A 16,661-nucleotide genomic window follows, 5' to 3' on the forward strand; every position below is an offset into this window, starting at 1 on the left:
TTGTTGGCAGCGACTTCACGTTGAGCATTGGGTAGCATGAGGGCTGTTAGCAGTCAGGGCACAGTTTTGCAGAGGGTTTGTCTTTTACCACAGTCCTGGTACGAAGCATCACGGAGGCCTATGACCTGCTTTGCCCATCGATTATTACCAGGGGCAGCAACCTGACGGCAGCCGACGCTTTTCCTCAGCATACGGAAAGATGGCGCCACCGGTTAGGACACTAGCCTGCAATGATTCGCATTGATTCAAAGTCAATTGGAACATGCAAAAGCCATGGCTGGGTACGACATCCAACGATGGATACAGCTTTCTTTTTCGCCATTTTCCCATTTTCTTCCTCAATTTGCGTTGTTCCCTCGTTCACGGAGCAACTTCTCTCATCATTATTAGCCCCAGAGGCTACGCAATCCTCGCCGGTCTTAACAGGGCTATCCTGGAGCTGTCGCTTGTCATCCTGGACTGCTAGGCCTGGCAACCTTGTGAACAAGGGTTCGAGTGCCGCTATTAACTTCCCGAGCTTCCACGCGGCACAGGCACAGAGTGCGATTACCCCGTATTACAAGCACAGGCACGCTCGGAGCTTTCAGATTGTTGACTAACGAAAACATCGACAGCTTTGCCAAACTTCTCGAGCACACACTCGAGAAGGAGATAAGAGAGGGGAGACAAAGAAAGGAAGAAGAAACCCCGGTATTTCCTGGGCGGGTACACTGGATGCCGGAGCCGCAGGCACAACAGAAGCTGGAAAAAAAAGTCGAAGCGAGTAGCACTTGTGCCACAGAGATGGGACACCAATGCTGGCATTACTGGGTCCTAGTGCTGGTAGAAACGCGCCCTTGAGAGATAGAGCTGGAAGCGACGCTACACAACGCAAGGATCGTGATCAAATCAGAGGAGATGCGTTAGCACAGTCTCAACGCGCGTTGTTCTCAGGAGAGGTGCTCGTCTTGGGCGTTTAGTCACCCCAGGGCCAGTCCCATCCTGGTCATGGTGTTGCGGCTGGGCCAATGCCTGGCTCCCGCTTGCTCAAATCCAGACGACCTTTGGCTGAGGGGAACCTCCCTCGGTACGGACGACTTGAACTCTATCCTCGTTACGGTCCGGCTCCTGCAGACGCACGATTTGGCATGTTCCTGAACTCTCTGAGCCCTGAGCCCAAGGCGGTGCTGTGAGCACAAGTACGAGATAACTTCGTACTGTTTTTGCTACACAGCGGCAGGCGGTGTCTGTACAAGTCGTAAGTGTACGAGTACTTGCGTGTACGTGACAATACTAGCCGGTACAACCCACGGAGCATGAGCCGCGCAGCTGTGTTTCGGGTGCCGGATAGGATTCCTGCAGCCCGTCTAGCGTGCTGTGCTGCACAAGCTCAAGTGCCTTGCTGTCCCTTTCGAGCCACCCGCAGCATCTCTGGAGCACCCAAGATGCGCGGGGATCAAGACTCGTGAGTGAGTGAGTGAGTGACTGAGGGAGCGAGCTTGTCTGCTGGTCCGGATTCCTAGAATTACTAGCGAGTGCTGACTGCTGGTAGGGCACCCATCTGGCGATCCATTCGTTGGCCAGCCGTCACGACGAATGCCCGGAGCTTGTCCTTCTCGAATCTGCCGCGCTCCACGTCCATTTCCGTGGAGAAGCAGACTGACGGGACGTGGCACATGAAGACCTCTAGGGACGCGCCAGACGCCTGTACAAGCACACAGCACGAAGTGCGAATCTGTACTTCGCTCGTTCCTCGTTCCTCTGCCAGCCCGATGGGCAACCTGTCGGCCGTGGGCAAAAGAGTACGTGCTACTCCGTGCTCTCTTGTCCTCCTTGGCTGCAGTTCCGCCGTTGATGCAAGCACATCGTATGGCGCGCCGCCGTGTTGGTGCTGGGCGTGCCAAGGCCAATAACTTGACGTCTCGTCTCGATCCCAGCGACTCGGCATCAGTAGAGGTGCCCTCGCGAATATCGACAAGGGTGGCAGACGGAGTTACTGGTGGGTTCCCAGTTACAAGCTCTTACCTCGTACACGGCGGTACTGTACGGGTCCTGCTGGGAGAGGTACATTCTGGACGAGCAAGCCCTGGCCCGGCACGACCATTTGTACGCCAGCTACGAATGTCGAGGTACCCCCCTCTCTCCCTGGCCCGCCTTGCGCCCGTGGCAACCCCCCGACGAGGAACGCTCTCGTAGTGACATGCCGCCCATCAAGGCCGACGCCGTGGTTTTAAGGCCGTCGACGGCCTAGACCCTGGCTGGTGGGTGTAGCACTGGGCGGCCGCTACTGCTGGCGTCCTTGCTGGGCACTGAGGACGGCGACTGCCTGGGCCGTCCTAGCACCCGCTGGAGCACCACCTTAACACTGCAGCCCGCGAAGCTCCACGCATGGATTGTTGCGACAGCACCCCAGCCTGCGGCGTCTACTAGGGGAGGTTGGCTCCATTGCTCTAGGCCCTACATACCTAGTAGGTACGGCTCTAGGGCTCTCCAGCGCACGTTTGGCTGGCGGGCCGGACGATCGCTGGTTCTGCTCACCTCCTCACTCATGCAAACCCGACGTGAAGGCATGCACGGCAACGGGGCAACGGCCAAGAGCAGGGAAGGGGGACCAAGACGAAGGAAGGAAAAAGAAAGGCGAGGGCAAAAGCAGAGCGAAACCTGGCCTAGAGAAAAGTAGATATTACCAGATCCAGCATCCCTGGGATGGGCTGCGGCGACTCCAAACGGCGATTGGCTCAGCGAACCAGCTGCGTTCCAGCTCCCTGCCTGGACCTGGCTAAACCTGCTGCTTTGGCTTCTGCTTCTGCTCCTCGGGACATGGAGCGAGGCTCAGGTCGGTCGAGTCCGCCTTTTCGCTTGCATCCTCACCTCCAGCTCTTGATACCTGAACTCGTGCTCCTTGTCGATTTGCTCCCGTCTCTCTGCATTGCCTCGCTCGTCACTGCTGACTGGAGGGCCGGCTGGTCGATGCATTGATTCATTGCTTAGCTTCTTGCCGGCGTCTGCCGCTTGCTTGCCCGCCTTTTCTCTCAAATCCCTCCATCTCTGCTCTGTCCCTGTCCCCGTCTCTACTTCATACAATATCCGTCTAACCACCCTCCGTCCTTATCTTCCGTCCCATTGCCCTCTTTTGTCCCCTTCTCTCTGCTTTCCCGCTTTATTTCTCGTCTTCGCAGCTTCTTCTGCTTCACCGTCATCATCATCATCATCATCATCATCATCATCTGCATTCCTCTTTCCATCCTCACCGCCATCCTCCTCTCGCCGTCTCCCACCGTCGCCATCACCATCATCTTCTTGCTACCTCCCTCCCTTGCCCTCGCCTTGATTGGCCATCTGACGGGCGCGCTCAATCGACTGCGACGCTGCTGACACGCCAGCTGGTTGGGACCAAGGAGGGCTACCGTCCAAAGTGGACTGGCCAACACCAGCAAAACGGCCGCGAGTAAGAAAGCGACAGGAGAGACATCCACTGTCTTTGTGCGGGGCCACGCAGCTGCCATCGTCCTTCTGGTGGGTTGTTACTAATTGACCTGTCCCGTTTGATTGCTCTGCCACCTTGATCGCATATCAACCGGCAGCTCCTCTGTCTCTCGACTTGCAAGCACGGCTTTCTGCGCCTTTCTCGGTGACTGCCGCCGCCACCCAGCCCGACTCTTGACTCTCGTTTCGCCGCGGCCCCGGATCCGATTCTTCTTTCACCTCCTTTGGCCTCCCTGTGTGGTTTCCTGGAGTTGCAAAAAGATCCATCTCCAGGCAACGGGCGTAGTCTCTTCATTCCTCTCTTTGCCTGCACAGGGAACGACTTCTTCCAGCAGCATTGCGATATTCTGGCTTGTCGCCTGTGCCACCTCGCCGAACCCTGTGTGCCCATGCCGGAGATAGCTAGCCATTGCTACACACAACGCTTGATGCTTCACCACCTCCCCTCTGTACTCTTCGCCGTACCGATCTGAGGGGACTGTTGTTGATTTCTCCGGCTGCTTGATCTTCTTGTCTTGCTTTACTCCGTCTCGGAGAGCACGATTCTGTACCTGGAGCCGCAACCTCTCCGTCTTTCTAGCTCTAGTCTTCGTCTGATTTGTCCGACACACCAACGGTTCCTGCTATAAACCGATCTGCCACGCCTTGCACAAACTCGTTCTCGGAGCCATTGCCGTCTGGCGACTGCGGTGGCTGAGAGCGTCTAATTGCCCTGCTGTGCCCGTCTTCCCCCTAATTGCAACCTGCTTCCGAAGGCCAGAACACGCCTCCCAACGTCAATACATCGCCTTGCCCGTCTTCTTCTTCAGCACGAACCGGCATCACCCAGACTACACCCGCGCATCCTCTCCTCGACATTGGCTGCTGTTGTCGCACAGCCTCGCCGGTTTTTGTACGCTCGGGCATAACAGCATCCTCGTACACGCCCTCCCAACTGCCAGCAGCGCCATCCCAAGAGATCCTGGCATTCCACGACATGCTATAATTCCACCTATCGTCTTCCCGTTCGACAACCGTACACCACCCTGCTTGCTCCGTGCTCTTTGCGGTCTTCGTGCCACCTTGAGAGAAGCACAGACTGATCATTAGCCGTCTCACCCCTTCACAGCACGACGCTGGTGGCACAGCGTTGCGAGACAAATTCTCTCCGATTCTGCAAGAGAAATACAGCCACCTAGGCTAGGTGACCAGAACCCGGCCGCCGGTGCCAACCTCTACATCCCTGGGCCTCTCCATTTGGCCTATGCAAACCGAGAGTCGTACCAAGCAGAGCCGAACTACGCTGCCGAACTACCTACCCACGAGTCGCTGACTGGGTAGCCTCTGGGGCAACCCCCCCTTCCGGACATCTGTTAAATCTCGCCAGTGTGCGCTCTGCTCATATTGCCGCAGTGCCAGAAACCCTCGACCTCTCTGTCAGCCATGGTTCAGGACTGGACCCGGGATTCGTTTCCCCGTCACCAGGCTTTCCAGCCTCAGTACTATCCTGGTGATGCAGCTTCCTCACGGCACCAGTCCTTTTCCTCCGAGAGATACACCTCCGATGTTGGCCAGCGGCATCACTCTTTTCCTCAGGAGCGCGTTGGTGTGGACACTGACAATGCCCGTTTTCAAGAGGGCAATGACTCGCGCCGCCCGCCACTGATGGTAAGGTTTGCAAACAAACAGCCTGCATATGACGCCGCCAGTCCTTGCCTTTTCGTCTTCTTTTACTGACAAGAACCGAAACAACAGCAAATTGACGAGGCGTTGAGAACACACTGTGGCATTGTTGCCAAGCACTATTTTGTTGCTGCAATTACCGAAGATGGCACATCCATGACCTTCTTCAGCCCCAGCCCGGGACGCGGCATGACGGACAACACCATCCGCCAATTCTTTGATGCCAGCAGATACCGCCAGGTCATGTCCCGCATTGATGCAGGTGAGACCCCCCTTGCAATGCGTGTCTTTCTGTTCGTTGCTAAATTCTGTACATGACAAGGTGCCGATCCCATGCTGGACGACTATAACCTTGAAGATGGGTTCTACAACCGCCCTGCAGCTTTCAGTCGTAACCGGGTGATGGACCGTCGCCGCAACTCTGGTTTGGGTGAATGGAACGGCAGCCCCGTTCGTCAAGGTCGCAAGCGTGCAAGGGGACCCCGAGCCGTCAATGATGAAGATGACGTGCCCATGACCATCTCGTCCCGCAGGGGCATCAGGATTGGCGACTCCGCCGCCGTGTGGAATTTCTACGAACAGCGCTTCAAGAATTGTCAACAGACGGCCTGCAAGCTCATCGCCAAGGCCTGGGTCAAGGCCGTGGAGCCCAAGAAGCAGTCGACGCATCCCTACACCGGTAGCGACGAGAAGGCGCCTGCCTGGTGGCCGAAGCCATGGGGTCCTACCAAGGATGACAAGGTGCGGCACAAGGAGCCCGATCATCTTTACAAGCGAGGTGAGAGACGCCAGCCCATCTCGACGGGCGAGAAGGGATATGAAAGTGACGAATGCTAACCGAAAAGCAGAACGTGTTCATCTTCTCGCTCACATCTTGAGGCTGGTTGTTGAGCCCAACGCCAAGCAGCATCCTGATATCCAAAAGCTTGGCCTGAACGTCAAGAAGCTCGAGGAGACAACCGTCGAGGCTCTCTCATCCTTCTTCATGGACAATGAGGCCAACGCCAAGAAGAGGCCGTATCTGAACGAGATCTTCAAGGTGGCTCGACAGGAGGAGCGATACAAGAATGGTGAAATTGGTATGTAATCCGAGAATGCGTCAACTTTGCGACCAATGCTAACGACTGAAAGACGGTTCGACCGAGGTTTATGTCATGGCAGAAGACAAGATGCCGGAGAGCTATGCTTCCGACAATGAAGACGCCACCTTCATCAAGGATGAAGACGATCACGATGGCAGATCCAAGCCCCTGGCTGCTCAATGCCTTCCTCACCCCACAGCATCCGAGCCCAGCTCGGCTTCAAGCATTCGGCCGCCCACTTTTCTCAACAATGCGTATGCGCCGCCCATGATTGCGGAGATTCCCCCGCAGCAGCACACTTTTGTCGAAGGCGGCACGATGTCCGTCCACAGCGGCCAGCCTGTGACCACCACAGCTGCTACTAACATGGCCCTCGAAATGGTGCCTAGCCCTCACGATGCCAGCCGACGGCCTTCTGTGTTTAGCGAGTACGCCAGTCCCGGAGGGAATCTGTACAGCCAACAGTGGCCGCAGGGATCAACGACTACGAACGCGTCAACCATGTACCCCTACGCGCAGCAGCAGCCGCCGGCACAGCCTGCTCCATTTGTAGCCTCTGGCGTTTCCATCACGCCCAACCAGTCCTTTATCGCCAATTCTTTTGAGGCACCTCATCGCAGCGAATTTGATCAGAACGTGAACCCGATATTTCGATCGGGAGACCTGCCTCAGGCACCTGCCGTCAACCAGCAGCAAGGCTACGGCTATGCAATGCCAAGCGACGCCCGAGGGTTGAGAGTCATGGCTCAGGTGGTGGACACTGCTGGGCACCGCCCGCCCCTACAATAGAGCGGAAGCTGGTCTGAGCACAAGGCAGGCAGCACAAGGCACCTTCTTGGGCGGTTGGGTGTGGCACGCTGGCCGCGGTTTCGATGGGTGCGGCGTCCTGGTCCATACAGTACAGGGCACGGTACCCATTGGATGGCATGATGAGTCTTCTATGTGCGGCTGTGCTATTTGTCCGTTGCTCATCATTTCGGAGCCCGCAAGGACCTTTGGCGTTGGTGGACTTTCGACAGTCCGCGCGCGGTTTTCTTTTTCTTAGCGACTAGTATCTTCTCGATGAAAGAGGATCGTTTACGGCCCCTTTTCCACCCTCTTTTTGAGTTCTCTAAATAGCTCGGTGGAATCGATTTTACATGCTCCGGGTCAGAATATGGCAGCGACAGCATGCTTTGGGAGGCTAGACTGTCCATTTGTGCTTTGGCATGTTCGCGGCACTTTCACGGTTGGGTGGACATTTACTTCGGGCAGATGCTTTGAACTTTTGGCGGTTACAGTTGCCTGGTGGACATGGCCTCACTGGCTATCAGAGCGCACTTTGGGGTTGGCACTTTGAGACTTGACGCACAATAGTGTGACGATGGCAACGGCGGTGAAATTTTCCTGGGCATTTTCATTGGAGTTTTCTATTCTCTTTTCTTTCCTTCTAATCAAGATTGATGCAGATTGGATGAACGGGTTTGATTCTGGGGCGGCTGGGCGGTTTCACGAGGTGTAAAGCGAATCAGACGAAGCGAGCGAGCAGAGCGAGCGAGCGATGCGAATCTCTTTTGGAAAGCGATCTTGGGAAGAAAATTGGCTCTTTGTCTTTTTGTATTTGCGTCTTACTCGGGGGGGGTTTGGGTGGGTATACGGGACTGTATCTAACTTCACTTATATACGATAATTAATCCTCTGATGCTATTGCCAGGAACTACACCCAGTGGGAAATGCGAAGTAGATTGATTCTCCCATTCAATCAACGTTTGCCTTGTTTGTTTGCGGCAAGAGTATTTTATAATATACGAGCAGTTGCTTTATCTGCCATGTAGAGATGGAAAGGGGGGGCTGCTTTACGTGTGTGGGTGCAATTGAATATACAATGTACGCTCACAATTACAAGCTGTCCTCACGAACATAGACCGGTGTCATCTAAGATTGTGAGTGATACTTTAATTACTTATAGGCAGCGTATCGGGGAACGTAGGCGAATAGATTCGTTGACGCCGATGATGCCAGTTTGTGGGGTTGAACGAATGGATGTGTGGTGTGGAGGAAAAGGTATATCTTTTTCACGGAAAGATTCCGAGCGGGAAGTGAAGATGAATGATCATGGACGGGGCTTTGTTCTGTGACCTGGGCTGGGTTTCTGGAGCCTTTGGGGGGAATGGGGAGGAAGGGATCGGATCGACGGGAAGGGGAGTGGAAAAGATGTGATTTCGGAGACTAGGGGGAAGGTTGTTTGTATATGGGGGGGGGGGGGGGGATGAGTGTTTGATGTGATTTACATGGATGGAGATGGTCGGTCAGGAGAATGCTGGATTTTTGATGTGGTTTTGTTCTGATGTGTGTGTTGTTTCTTTTTCAGGATTCGATGTTTGCTGGGATTTGTGATGAGGCTGCATAGCATATAGCTACACATGAGGCTGGAACAAGTAGAAATAGGCATGCGTTTTCTGGGAGGGAGTGTGATATGGACGATGGGATTATACGACTCATGCATGTTTTGGCGAGGCACCCGTGTGGCTGTTGTGTTGTATTGTGTTGTATTTGTAGTGGTGTACTGTAGAAGTTGCCTTGCAAGGACTTGGAGATGTGTGTGTTCTAGGCATATGCCAGGGGGGGTGAGATGGAAAGGGTTGCAAAGTTTAAAGAGCGAATGTGATGTGTCACTCCTCTAGGTACCTATATGCGTTGCAAGGAGGGACGGGTAATGTACTCTCTCGTACTGTACCTTGGACAGGCAAGGCTGTGACGGAGAAAGCTGTGTGGATTATTAGCTAAGGTAAGGTACTTCTTGGATGCGGTTGATTCGGTGAACATGATTCAGGACGCAGGGGGGACTAAGGTAGAGAGGCATGCATGTCTGAGTGTGTGAGAGAACGAGCGAGAGAAAGTGTGTGTGGGTTGGGTTTTAATAGGCTCGATGGGATTGGAGGAAGGGGGGGGGGGAGAACAATGAATGAGAGTTGTTCAGCTGGCTGGGGTGTCGTGAAAGGCTTGATGTTGGGGGATAAGGAGAGAAGAGAGAAGGATTGGTTCTTGTCACGGAGAAGCGAGGATTGTGGTAAGGTAAGGTAGCTATCAATGAATAGAGTGACGTGTGTTTGCTCTTGATGAGCTTGGTTAGGTAGTGTCGAAGGACAGGTCGAGCGAGATGTAATGTAAGGGCTCTGGTGCGGGAAGCAAGACGGGACAAGCTCAAGATTCTTAAGAAAGTACATACCTTAGGTAGGTATATGACTCGAGGGTAGTACCTAAGGCAAGGTCAAAGGAATCTCGGCAGCTGAAAAGTCTCAGCTCTGGCACGACTTTGCGACATTTGATCGCCTTGCCGGCCTCTTGGTCACCTACCGGAAGAAGGACCAGCCCCCCCCCCCCCCCTTCTTGCTGTGCAGCTCGCATAGGTCTAGGCCACCGCCCATGCGTGTCAGGTACAGGCAGAACGAGCATCTCGTCCTGCATGAGAGCCGTCTCCTCGGAGGCTGTGAGCATCGTATCTGTAGTGATACCTGACAAGTTATACTTCCTACCCAAGTCAACACGGCAAGGTCGGGAGCAAGGGGAATGGGGAGCGGTCTGGCCCGTCTCGCCTTACTTTTGGGTGGTGTGTACTGTACACTTTGTCCTGATACCTTTCAAGTGATCAGAGAGACGGATTAATACCTACCTACCTACACACCTAGTAATCATTGTCTCCGTTCCTTTGCCTTGCCCTGTTTGCCTTGCTCTCTCTGCCTTGTGGTCGGGCTGCGGAGCCTGGTACACGCAGCTAAAAAGCATGTAGAACTACATCATGTTGCTACTGCGATGAATCGGGGCATCAGAGAGGAACTCGAGCTTTGCAGGGTGTCAAGGTAAGGGTAGGGGGGGGAACAGCAAAAAGTGGTCTGATTCTGGGATGCGTGTCATTGATTTTCTGGAGATGACAAGGTGTTGCTCACGGTCCTGCGTGTTATGATCGTGAGCTGTACATGTACGGATCGGTCCAAGGATGCAGTGAGAGGTGCATAGGTAGCAAATACCCGAGATGCTGCTGCTTCTGGTTGTTTCAGCGAGTCATTCACGTCTTTGACGTCTGGCATTGAGTCAGGACAGACACGAGTGCGAGTGTGTGATTGCATGCGCGCTGACTGTGGGGACGAGAATGCTCATCTCATCACTGTTGATGAAGCGACACGGCAGTTGGTGGTACTCATATTGACTCTTTGGAACTAGAGGGGATGAAGAGAGGGATTGATTTGTTGTTGAGGCTGTAGCAGCGTGTATCGGGAGGACAATCCCAGGATAGAAGACGCCAGCACGGCACAATGACTGTCTCCATCGTGATGTTGATCCTGTGTCTCTCGCTTCGATCCTCGCGGATATCGTCCACGGCTCAGATGGGGCATCCTTTCAAGCATTTCATCCCCGCTCATTGGTTGTTCAAATACGACTCACTCATTTTACATGTGCCAACACCATGCAATGGGCGCCCAACTGTTGTATCTCTAGACTCCCAAGGTACCAATACATCGTCGACTCTGATCTTGTTGTACCTGCTTGTCAATATCATGTCCATACTACATCCCAGGTAGCCACACTCATTTGCCTGACCCATGTCCTCGGCTCGCCCACTCAATCCAACGACACATGGGGGCGGGAGCAGGGCATAAAAAAAAATAAAAACAAATGGGAAAAGTGACGAAAATGATGCAAGTCCCCCGGCACAACGAAACAAGAGGAAAATATAGAAAAAAGAAATGCGAGTGGTTGGTTTGCGTGCCCCTGGTTCTCAGTGTGTCAGCGACGGAGCTGGCTCCGTGCTTGCATGGGAGGAAGAGAGGGGGGCGCTTTTGTTTTCTCCTTCTTTTGTGTTTTGTTTTCTCGTATGTGGAGAGGTAATCCTTGTCGTTTTCTTTGGCTTTTGTGTGTGTCGAGGGAAGCGAGGGGAGTCTGTGGGGGAGGAGAAGGACGATTGCATGCTGGGGGCATGATGGAGACGAGAGGCCAAGTCGATGGACGGACCATCTTATTACCTGGAAGACATTCTTGTCGTTGCTTCACTCATCGGTAAGAAGTTGGCCTTCCTGTGCAAATGCCTCAAGCTCCCGGAGAGAGTTCAACAGGAGAACTCTACCATCTGCTACAAACGGTTACATTCTTCTCGTTTTCATATATGAGCTTCCATCAGTAAACTTGAGATGCTGGATAGCCAAGGCTGGCGTTCTGCTTGAATTGGTCTAGGCTCATCGGCAGACAGCACTTTTGCGCCGCAACGCCACGTACGTCGGCACAGCTCTTTCTCCAAAGACTGTAGTTGGGCGATGAGACAAATCTCAATCTTTTGTATGATACACGGTCTTATGGTGGGCACCGGTGATTCTTGGGATCTGTCGCTTGGGAACGGCGTCGCTTGCACGGGTCCCTCGTCCAAAGAAGAACGGGTGGGTTGCTCTCGTATATGATACAAGCTAGACCTACCCAACTTCTTAGGAATCCGGATACCTACATAGCCTTCTACTATATCTCTCTCCTTCTAACGTTGCAATTAAATAAGGGCAAGTATATATAACCCATGCCATAGCCATCAGACATCAATTGGAAAAGAGAACAAACCATTCACGGATTACCAAGTGAAATGGACGCCAAATCACCTTGTCCGTCACTTCAATCCCATTCCAGCCCTACACATATCGAAGCCTTCATCATCACAGATGATACTCTCCCATACCCAACGTCAGGGGAACATCAAACTCAACAACCCCCCAAATCACCATTTCCACCCAACAATCATCGCCAACCATCGACAAATCACCAACCATTGCCCCTCATCATGCCAACCCGGTCCCTCACCCGCACATATCCGACATCATGCAGCTGCACACCTTCGTGGCAACTCCCTCGCATTCAGCTAGCCACTTCCCCAAGCTGAGACACACGCAAGGGCTCTCCACCCAATCAAAGACAACCTCCAGCTGGCAAGCCTCACCAAAGACCCTTCCAGCTTGCATGCATCTCGCTTCTCCGCGACTCACGGAGATGCACCCTCTGCTTCCCCGCGATAGGGGATGCTAACCCCAGTGAAACCTGCAAATCAGTCCTTCTCAGCTCAGTCGCCACGATGCAGCTCCATCAAGGCGACTCGTAATCAGAAACACAGAGCACAGACAGCAAGCATACAACGGCTTTGGGCATCAAAGGATCGTACAAATTATCTTTAGTCCCTAGCATCGGAAGCTTTGCTAATTACCTAGCGCCTTCTCCATGTAGCCCAGAGCCAAACAAAACCATGGCTGGGCATCCGATGCGGCGCAAAAACGAACATGTAGCTCCCCCTTGCAGTCCTCCAAGTGCATCCTACCAAACGCCAAGCTGCTGAGGGAAGAAATCTTACAGTGAGAAATGGTATCTCGCCAGAGCCAAGCCCAGTAAGAGTGGAGGAGAAAGAGATTGACAAAGAAACCAAGAGTTTTGGGTAACTCAAGAAAGAAGGGAGAAGAAAAGAAACGATTTCGAAACAAAACGTAGTCATCATCACTGCCGAGGCAGGCATCGCAGAAAAAAAGGCCGGCGGCGGATATGTATTGACGTAGCCTTGCGAAAGGGACGGCTGGAACGAAGGAGACGGAAGAATCATGGGAACCCGTCTCTGTCAAGCTGTACCTTGGCCTGCGATGAAACAAAGTAAGCTTCGGAAAAGCTCGGGAGAGACAGGCGAGGGTGGAGTATCACCAGCGAATGCCCTGGGTTCTAACTCGATGGCATGCCAGCATTGGGCTCTTCCTTGGGCGCGGCTGGAGGCTCCAGACCGGCCTGCTGCGCAACTCGCTTCCACGTCTCGAGTTCTCGGTAGAGTCGCTCGCATTCTTGCTTGAGCTTGTCGTTGGACGCGCTCAGCTCCGTTATAGCTTGCTCGGTCAGGAGCTTCTCCAACGTCCACTTCTCAATGTTCTGCTGCTCGTTCTCCTTGAGCTGGGTGATGAAGCTAACAGCCCGCTGCAGAATCGATCCCTTGTTCTTTTCGCATCCCGGCACAATCTTGGCCAGTTCGTTGATGCCTTCGTTGATGGTCTCGCGGCGCCGACGCTCCACTGCATTCGCGTTAATGCCACCTTCAATCCCACGGGTCGTTGGCGAGGCGTGTCCCGCATCTTACCTTCTTTGTGGTTGTCCTTGCGCATCTTATGCCACTCTTCCGAACCAACACTCGGTTTGGGGTTGGGCGGCGGCGGCACTGCGTACCTGTGCTGCGGTGGTGGAGGAGGGTGAGTCGGGACACCGTTCGGAGGAGGGGGCGGCGCGTTCTGGTTGACGGTCGGATCCATCATCGGATCGGGCTGTTGTGTGACGTCCGTGGTGAAGGGCGTGTCATGCTTGAACGCGCTTTCGTGGCCGTGGTCGGGCTCAACGGGCCCCTGTGCAGAGAATTGCTCCTCGGTCGATGGCGGCACGTGGAGGGTCGGGTACATGCCCAGGGCGGCCTGGGCTGTGCTGGTTGCGTTGGAAGGGTCTGTGGCGTCGGTGTGGTCGGCAGCGGCAGCTTGCTGGAGGGCGTTGAAGTCGGCGACATTGACGCCGCTCACCGCGGCCGCCTGCGACTCCATGGCACTGTCCATGAAGGCGGCCGTGTCCGCCGGTGACGCTGACATGGTTGCAGGAGGAGCCGCACGCTTTGCGCGCCCAAGGTTGGGGCTTTCGAGTTCGCGCTTGCGTTTCTGGCCAGGAGAGCCGGGAAATCCAGACAGATCGGGGTGTTCAGTGACGAGTGTGTCGGCCATCATCTATCTAGCTGGGAGAAGACACTGCAAAGGCGAGCCGTAACGCGGTCGACCAGCTGAAAGTGAGTACTTGTTTGGTGGTGGACTGGCGGATGAACTTTATAGCAGACGGCTGCAAAGTCTAGGCCCAGCTGAAATACATGCGCCTCAAGCCTATGGCTGCGGTTAGACGAAGACACTGAAATGCGATGCCTGGAAGCACAAATGAAGGAAGCGCAGAAAGAAAAGTTTCAGCTTGGCAGCCAATGTCCAGGGAATTCACATCACTCGACAGCAATGGAGGCAAGGTAATGCAAGGCCGAGGGAGACGAGCAGGGGCGGGGACGTGGGCACAGTGCTGGGCACGGACGAAGTCGAAGCTGGGCGAAGCGAAACCGCACGAAGCGCGCATTCGCTCGCCTCGAACCGATTCCGATGCAACGGCCGTGCTGCTGAGACAGCGGGAGGACGCCAGCCGTTGAGCGCCGTCAGCCTCGTTCATCGCAGCTCACTTGAGCACGAGTAACGTGGATGGCGGCAGTTGCATCGTCACGGTCGCGATGCTTGCCGCGGGTCAGATGCACCCCCTCACTCCTCCTCCGTGCAGCTTTGCGCAGGCAACGCCGTGATTCAGCCATTCAAGCAGCAGACAAAGAGCCAAGGTGCAGGAGGCTCAATCGATGCAATGGGCATTGCGCAAAGAGGTGACGAAAATGGAGATGATGACGATGGTGAAGCTCCCGATGAGATGCGAGCTCATGCGCATAGGGCGGGCGACGACGATGCTACGGCTGAGGCGGGTGCAGCGAAGAGCAGAATGCCGAAAAGACGAGACAAAAAAAAAAACTCATCGCACGCCGCCTCCCGCTGCTGCTGCGTCGTGCATCCAGAAGCCCGCCAAAGTGCGCAGCTCAGCCGTCTCAAGGGCATCGTGATGAAGCGGACGTGGAGGGAAGTGCATAGCAGGGACATACCGTGACGATCATGTGCTCTGGAGCCAGATCACGGGTTTGGTCGTCTCACGTGTTTTGCGTGATCAATCTCGTGATATCGCGCGAACGGGGTCCAAGGCGAGTCCAAGTTCTTGTAAGTCGAGCTCATGCAACGACTTTCACCAGCCGTGAGAAGCAGAAAATTGCACAGGACAGGACGAAGCGTCGCGGGCCGTGGTCGAGGCAGCGCTCTTATGCTTACAGGGCGTATTTCGAGTCTCCCCTTGCCAAAGGCCAGCAGTTGCAGAGCGTCGCCTGGCGAGACGGAGAGGCGCTGAGAGGGACAAGGTCGGGTCACGCGGCGGCAGGAGGGAGGCAACACGTGCAGACGCAGGCGGGAGGGAGGCGATAGCGATGAAATACCTGAGGAAAAAGATACAGAGGCCTGGCACGGCGACGATAACGCGCTAGGCCGCTTCGGGGGCTGCAGATTGCGGCCTGAGGCTGAAACCCGGCAGGCCTCTCTGAACGGGCGCTCAGGGACTTGTTTCCGCTACCTGCATCGCCACAGACTCGACAGCATGGTGTCGAGTACTGCTACCTACTTGGGTGTCCTGTCTCGTCGCAGCCAATCAGCGCGCGCGACGGGGCACGATCCTGCCCAGTGCCTGGCACCCGCACGGCAGGTGCAGCGAATGGCGCCTTCCCCCGGCGCATGGGTGCTGGGAGGGCTGGAGATTGGGTGGAGGCGGAAAAGGCAACCGGCGCATGATACGGAACTGTTGGGCCTGTCTTTGGCCTGCCTGTGGCCTGGATCTGGATGAGAGAGTAAGAGAGAGGGGGGATTGACCGGGCAGAAGTCCAGTTGCCGAGTACGAGGTCGTCCCAGGTACAGTCACGTACAGGTGCAGCTACTGGCCCTGTACTCCGCACCTCTGTGTACATGCTCGTACTTGGGCGGGACGAAGGTGACCAGACGGATCTCATCACCTCGACGAGAGAAACGACACCACTTCTGCCTCTCACGGCTTTCTCTTGCAACCGAGGAGGGCGCCCACTGCAAAGCAGCATCAGACAATACCCGGCCAGCCGTGGCCCTTGCCGCACCATGCAAGTATCACCTGCTGGGCCTCTCGCTCACCCTGACGATGGGTACATGTATCAAGCATGCACACGCATTCACTGCGGCTCACCGTCTCGCAAGCGCCGGCGCTTCCACAGGCGCCATCAACCTGCAGTCACCTGAGGCCACAGCGAATCACTTGACCGAGACCGTCAGGCCCAGGTGGGCGGGTGAGACACTCACTCACGCCCTCTCTCACTCCGCACTTAAGCGGCCCCCAAGCCGTTGAGCTGACGGTTCGTCTGCTCGAGAAACCTGTGCCCTCGACTGAGTTTCTACCAACATTTGACGATGAGAGCATGGCTACGTTGTGAAGGGGGGATGGCTCACTCGTTATTCATCAGGTACAGTATCATGGCATCCCCCTTGCTATTGTGCTATCGTCCGGTAGTGCTTGGTAGCAGTCACATGTCTAGTGAGATGTGCATATTGAGCATCCGTTCGACAGACGGATGGCATGAAGCTGACAGGCTTCATATTTGCTACTCATACTCCTCATATGCAGTAGCGGGCACTTCCGGGTCGCCATCCGATGTCTCAGTCCTACACGAGACCGCCGTAACTTACCCAGCCAGTTATCGACTCGCTGTCACAGCAGGCGGTCGATCAACACCCATCTCTATTTTTGATAGTACTACCATGGCTGTGTAAACGTGCTCGGCGTACAACATCAAGA

General features: G+C 54.9%; 5 protein-coding genes across 5 annotated transcripts; 2 read left to right on the forward strand and 3 right to left on the reverse strand.

Annotated features, from left to right (window-relative positions):
- Positions 1 to 1,026: 1,026 nt before the first annotated feature.
- Positions 1,027 to 2,049, reverse strand: CCMA1212_007291 (uncharacterized protein; the record flags this gene model as incomplete). The annotated part of the gene is made up of 4 exons (XM_073704462.1): positions 1,027 to 1,226; positions 1,284 to 1,464; positions 1,509 to 1,975; positions 2,022 to 2,049. The coding sequence occupies 4 exons, from the start codon at positions 2,047 to 2,049 to the stop codon at positions 1,027 to 1,029; spliced, it is 876 nt and encodes a 291-aa protein (XP_073557101.1).
- A 1,998-nt stretch (positions 2,050 to 4,047) lies between these two features.
- CCMA1212_007292 (uncharacterized protein) lies at positions 4,048 to 4,443 on the reverse strand (the record flags this gene model as incomplete). The annotated part of the gene is made up of 2 exons (XM_073704463.1): positions 4,048 to 4,149; positions 4,282 to 4,443. 2 exons carry the CDS (start codon positions 4,441 to 4,443, stop codon positions 4,048 to 4,050), a joined length of 264 nt encoding a protein of 87 aa, XP_073557102.1.
- A 444-nt stretch (positions 4,444 to 4,887) lies between these two features.
- CCMA1212_007293 (Uncharacterized protein) lies at positions 4,888 to 6,998 on the forward strand (the record flags this gene model as incomplete). Its single annotated transcript, XM_073704464.1, has 5 exons — positions 4,888 to 5,112; positions 5,200 to 5,389; positions 5,450 to 5,905; positions 5,976 to 6,206; positions 6,259 to 6,998. The coding sequence occupies 5 exons, from the start codon at positions 4,888 to 4,890 to the stop codon at positions 6,996 to 6,998; spliced, it is 1,842 nt and encodes a 613-aa protein (XP_073557103.1).
- Positions 6,999 to 12,923: 5,925 nt separating this feature from the next.
- CCMA1212_007294 (Transcriptional regulator CBF1) lies at positions 12,924 to 13,954 on the reverse strand (the record flags this gene model as incomplete). Its single annotated transcript, XM_073704465.1, has 2 exons — positions 12,924 to 13,264; positions 13,330 to 13,954. The coding sequence occupies 2 exons, from the start codon at positions 13,952 to 13,954 to the stop codon at positions 12,924 to 12,926; spliced, it is 966 nt and encodes a 321-aa protein (XP_073557096.1).
- A 661-nt stretch (positions 13,955 to 14,615) lies between these two features.
- CCMA1212_007295 (uncharacterized protein) lies at positions 14,616 to 16,299 on the forward strand (the record flags this gene model as incomplete). The annotated part of the gene is made up of 6 exons (XM_073704466.1): positions 14,616 to 14,730; positions 15,001 to 15,016; positions 15,127 to 15,210; positions 15,257 to 15,604; positions 15,839 to 16,147; positions 16,197 to 16,299. The coding sequence occupies 6 exons, from the start codon at positions 14,616 to 14,618 to the stop codon at positions 16,297 to 16,299; spliced, it is 975 nt and encodes a 324-aa protein (XP_073557097.1).
- Positions 16,300 to 16,661: the final 362 nt, after the last annotated feature.

The sequence above is a fragment of the Trichoderma ghanense genome (genome assembly GCF_004382785.1).
Source record: "Trichoderma ghanense strain CCMA-1212 chromosome Unknown scaffold_9, whole genome shotgun sequence".
Classification (NCBI taxonomy): Eukaryota; Fungi; Ascomycota; class Sordariomycetes; order Hypocreales; family Hypocreaceae; genus Trichoderma; species Trichoderma ghanense.